General features: G+C 39.1%; 1 protein-coding gene across 1 annotated transcript in view; it reads right to left on the bottom strand.

Moving 5' to 3' along the window:
- LOC140919713 (uncharacterized) overlaps positions 1-3,734 on the bottom strand; it is an 8,006-nt gene that overhangs the window by 2,085 nt on the left and 2,187 nt on the right. The window contains exon 3 of the mRNA XM_073366327.1: positions 52-1,879. Coding sequence (XP_073222428.1) covers positions 52-1,879 — 1,828 coding nt within the window. The remainder of the gene's footprint in view (positions 1-51; positions 1,880-3,734) is intronic.

Raw genomic sequence — 3,734 nt, 5'->3', positions numbered from 1 at the left:
ACAATTCTAAGGGAGACATCCTATACGGTGCCATGGATATGGGTCCAGTACCTGGTACAAGGTCAATGCTAAACTCAATTTCACGCTCTGGTGGTAAACTAGTGACATCTTCATGGAATACTTCAGGGAATTCACACACAATAGGAACATCTCGTATTACCACTTTTTTTTCAAATTCCAATGAGGGAAGGATCATGTATAACTGGGCATCTTCTTTCAAGAGTGCCTTCACTTGGTTGGTGGATATATTGCTAGGCTTATCCCTCTCTTCTGACTCCATGAATTCAATGGTTTTACTAAAAAAATCTACGCGGACACGGTTGGCAGATAGCCAATCCATACCAAGAATCACATCAACCAGACGCAAAGGTAGACACACTAAGTCAACTCGAAAGTCCCTTCCACACACATGGATAGAAACGTCAAGACAAACACTAGAGGTATCAACAGAATCACTAGTTGGGGTATTCACAATCAACTCATACTGTAAACGAGATACATGTAGTCCTAAACGTCTAACACAATCAAGAGAAACAAAAGAATGAGTGGCACCACAATCAAATAGTACAAATAAAGGAGTATCACTTATGAGACACGTACCTTGGATCAAGTTGTCTTTCTCAGACGCTCCTGCACCACTGAGGGCAAAGACTCTTCCATTGGATTTAGGTCTGCTGGCTTGGGAACTCTGGGTTCCACGCTGTGGAGTCTTCCTTGGGTAAGGGCATGTGGTGCTAATGTGGCCTTGTTGTTGACAATTAAAACAAGTAATTCCAGCATCTCTACATTCATATGTCATGTGACCCTGCTTTCCACACCTGCTACATCGGATAGGAGTAGCTAGGTAACCATTATTACCATTGTTGTTGCGTGAGACTTGACTCATGTTGTTACTATTTCCGCTACTAACTCCTCGTCCATTGGGGTTTCCTCTACCACTCCCATAACTATAATTGTTCCCATTTCCTTTTCCGTTACCACTACTAGCTCCTTTTCCAGCTGAAAAACTGTGTTGTTGATAATTCAAACGACTTCCAGATCTACTAGGAGGGAAATAGTAAGGTTTTCCTCTATTATGATGCATAGGCCTCTTGTCCTTCATGATTCCAGTGTTTCGGTAATGTGCCTTTTCAGCACGGCTATCCTCATCATAAATCCTACTCTTATTCACTAGGGTAGGAAAGTCGCGGATCTCTTGCATTCCAACCTGTTTCTTGATCTCTGGCCTAAGTCCCATTTCAAACTTGATGCACTTAGACTTTTCTCCTGCTTCTCCAACATAGAGTGGATAGTACCTGGATAATTCCTCGAACTTAGCGGCATACTCCGCTACTGTCATATTCCCCTGTTCCAATTTAACAAATTCCATCTCCTTTCTATTACGGATATCTTCAGGGAAATACTTAATTAGAAACATGTTCTTGAATATAGCCCAAGTAATTGCAGTCCCTGCATTCTCTAAACGTTGGCGTGCATTATCCCACCAATGTTCAGCTTCTTCCGTCAACATAAAGGTACCAAGATGCACTTTCTGACCTTCGGGACATGCCACTCCTCTGAAAATTTTCTCCACTTCTTGCAACCACCTTTGAGCTCCATCAGGATTATAGTGACCTTCAAAGGATGGGGGGTTAGCCTTGTGGAATCGATCCATCACCATGAATTCATTTATTTGCACATTTCCTTGGCCACCCCCGTAGCTAGTAGCTTGAGCAACAGCTTGAGCAACAATCTGTGCAGCTTGGGTAGCAGCTTGCGCAAAGGCTTGTGCAGTAGCTTGAGATTCAGCCAAAGCATGGAGAGCCTGCACTGTAACTCCTGCCATGGACTCTAGAGCCTCAGCAATCGCAGCATCATTCCTTCCACCAGCCATCACTACCTACATCAATCAGATAAGCCAATCGAATATAGTGAGACATTTAGGGAAGTGAGGAACTAACTTAGCTCTACAATACTAACACAATAATGACCATAACTACAAAATACATAACAGAGTACACAAGGAAACATAGCGAACACATAACACATTTACGGTCTGATTGGACAGACCAAATAAATTATGACTACAATCTCTAAAATAAATTATGACTCAAAAATAAATTGTGACACCCTAAACCCCAAATAATTTTTTTTTTTTTTTTTAGATAAAGAGTATCACATAATCATAAGCATGTCACATAAATCCAAAATTTCCATCAAACATAATGGATTCGAAATCATAGTATCAAACAACAGAATTCTTTTTGAAGTACACATACTCATGTTTTAAATTCAGTGCAAATATAGTCCCAACCCGATGTCACTATCAGAGCGGGAATTCCCAAAATAAAATACTCAAAATAACATCAACACAATGCACAATAATGAAGGTCTCCAAGGCATGGTGGCTTCCGCCTCTCCTGATGGTATTAGTCATCACCTGCAACTTACAACTCATCTGCGTCCGTCGCAAACGCCAAACACAAACAACGAGGGGTGAGTATCGAAATTATGTAACAGTATAAAATACACGAGGAGAACACGCAAACAATCAAATTATCACAATCTCAAAACAGTCAAGTGTATAATATCAACGACTTATCAAATTCATTCATAATAAGACAATCAAAATAATGAAATGCTATGCATGTCCTATACTCTATACTTCATCATTTGGTACCATTCTACTCTGAAGTACTTGGTTAGGAGGCCTGATACTATGCCACTACAAGAGTGGACGGACAATTCATGAATGGCCAAGTCCTCATAGATCCCCTCAACTCAACCCGAGACACATATACGCGACGGTCGGGGTACTCTTGTGTTGCACGGTAGTTCCCGGCCTTAGGGAATAACCCACTAATCCACTTAGGAATTCCCCACTAGGTGTACCCCCAAGGTCTATCAGTCTTACCTTACAGTTCGACTGTAGCCCTCCACGATCAGGCTCATTCAGTTGTACTTCCCCGAATCACTAGGTTTGTCAGACCCTCCCTATATGATGACAAAACAATCCTAACTCCAAATCTACAACACATATCTCAGACTTACTCGATCATCACTACTCACTAAGTTTCAGTTTGACTTCACGATATTCGTCATCATATATCTTTATCAGTCAATCACAATAAAATCACAATATTTGGTTTACACTACTCACAATACACAATCCAATTTCATCAATCACATAATAAGGAATTCAATCGGTGATACATTCTAGTAATATCATAAATTCAATCAAGTAACAAAACATTCAAGTTCAAATCATTCATACATTAACAATCAACATAAGATTTCATAAAATCAGGCAACAGGCAATCTTAATATAAACAAATTCACGACAATTCTACAAGTTGCTAAATTATATTTTAGTCCTCACTATTACCATCCACATCTTATTAATTAATTATTATTACTCAATAGGGCTCAACTGTACGTAGTAAGCCCCGAATGAACATTTGGGAATTTCAGCATTCCCGTTCATCTCACGTTATTTTATACTCATAAGATCGAACCTCATCCCACCCATTACCTCAGCTGAAGATTCCGTCCAATGAGTCTGATCTGCTAACGAGTCGTTTCTTTATCGGTCGTCATCTCTAATAGTCCGCGAGGGAATTATAACCACACAACCACAAAATACAAATGAATTACTTACTATAAATAAATGAATAAATAATTAATAAAATAATTAATAAATTAATAACGAATAAATAAAGAATGAATAAATAATAAATAAATAAATAAATAAATAA

The sequence above is a fragment of the Cicer arietinum genome, chromosome 3 (genome assembly GCF_000331145.2).
Source record: "Cicer arietinum cultivar CDC Frontier isolate Library 1 chromosome 3, Cicar.CDCFrontier_v2.0, whole genome shotgun sequence".
NCBI classification, from domain to species: Eukaryota; Viridiplantae; Streptophyta; class Magnoliopsida; order Fabales; family Fabaceae; genus Cicer; species Cicer arietinum.
The sequence above is the reverse complement of the archived record's forward strand: the minus strand, read 5'-3'. Positions and strand labels throughout refer to the sequence as shown.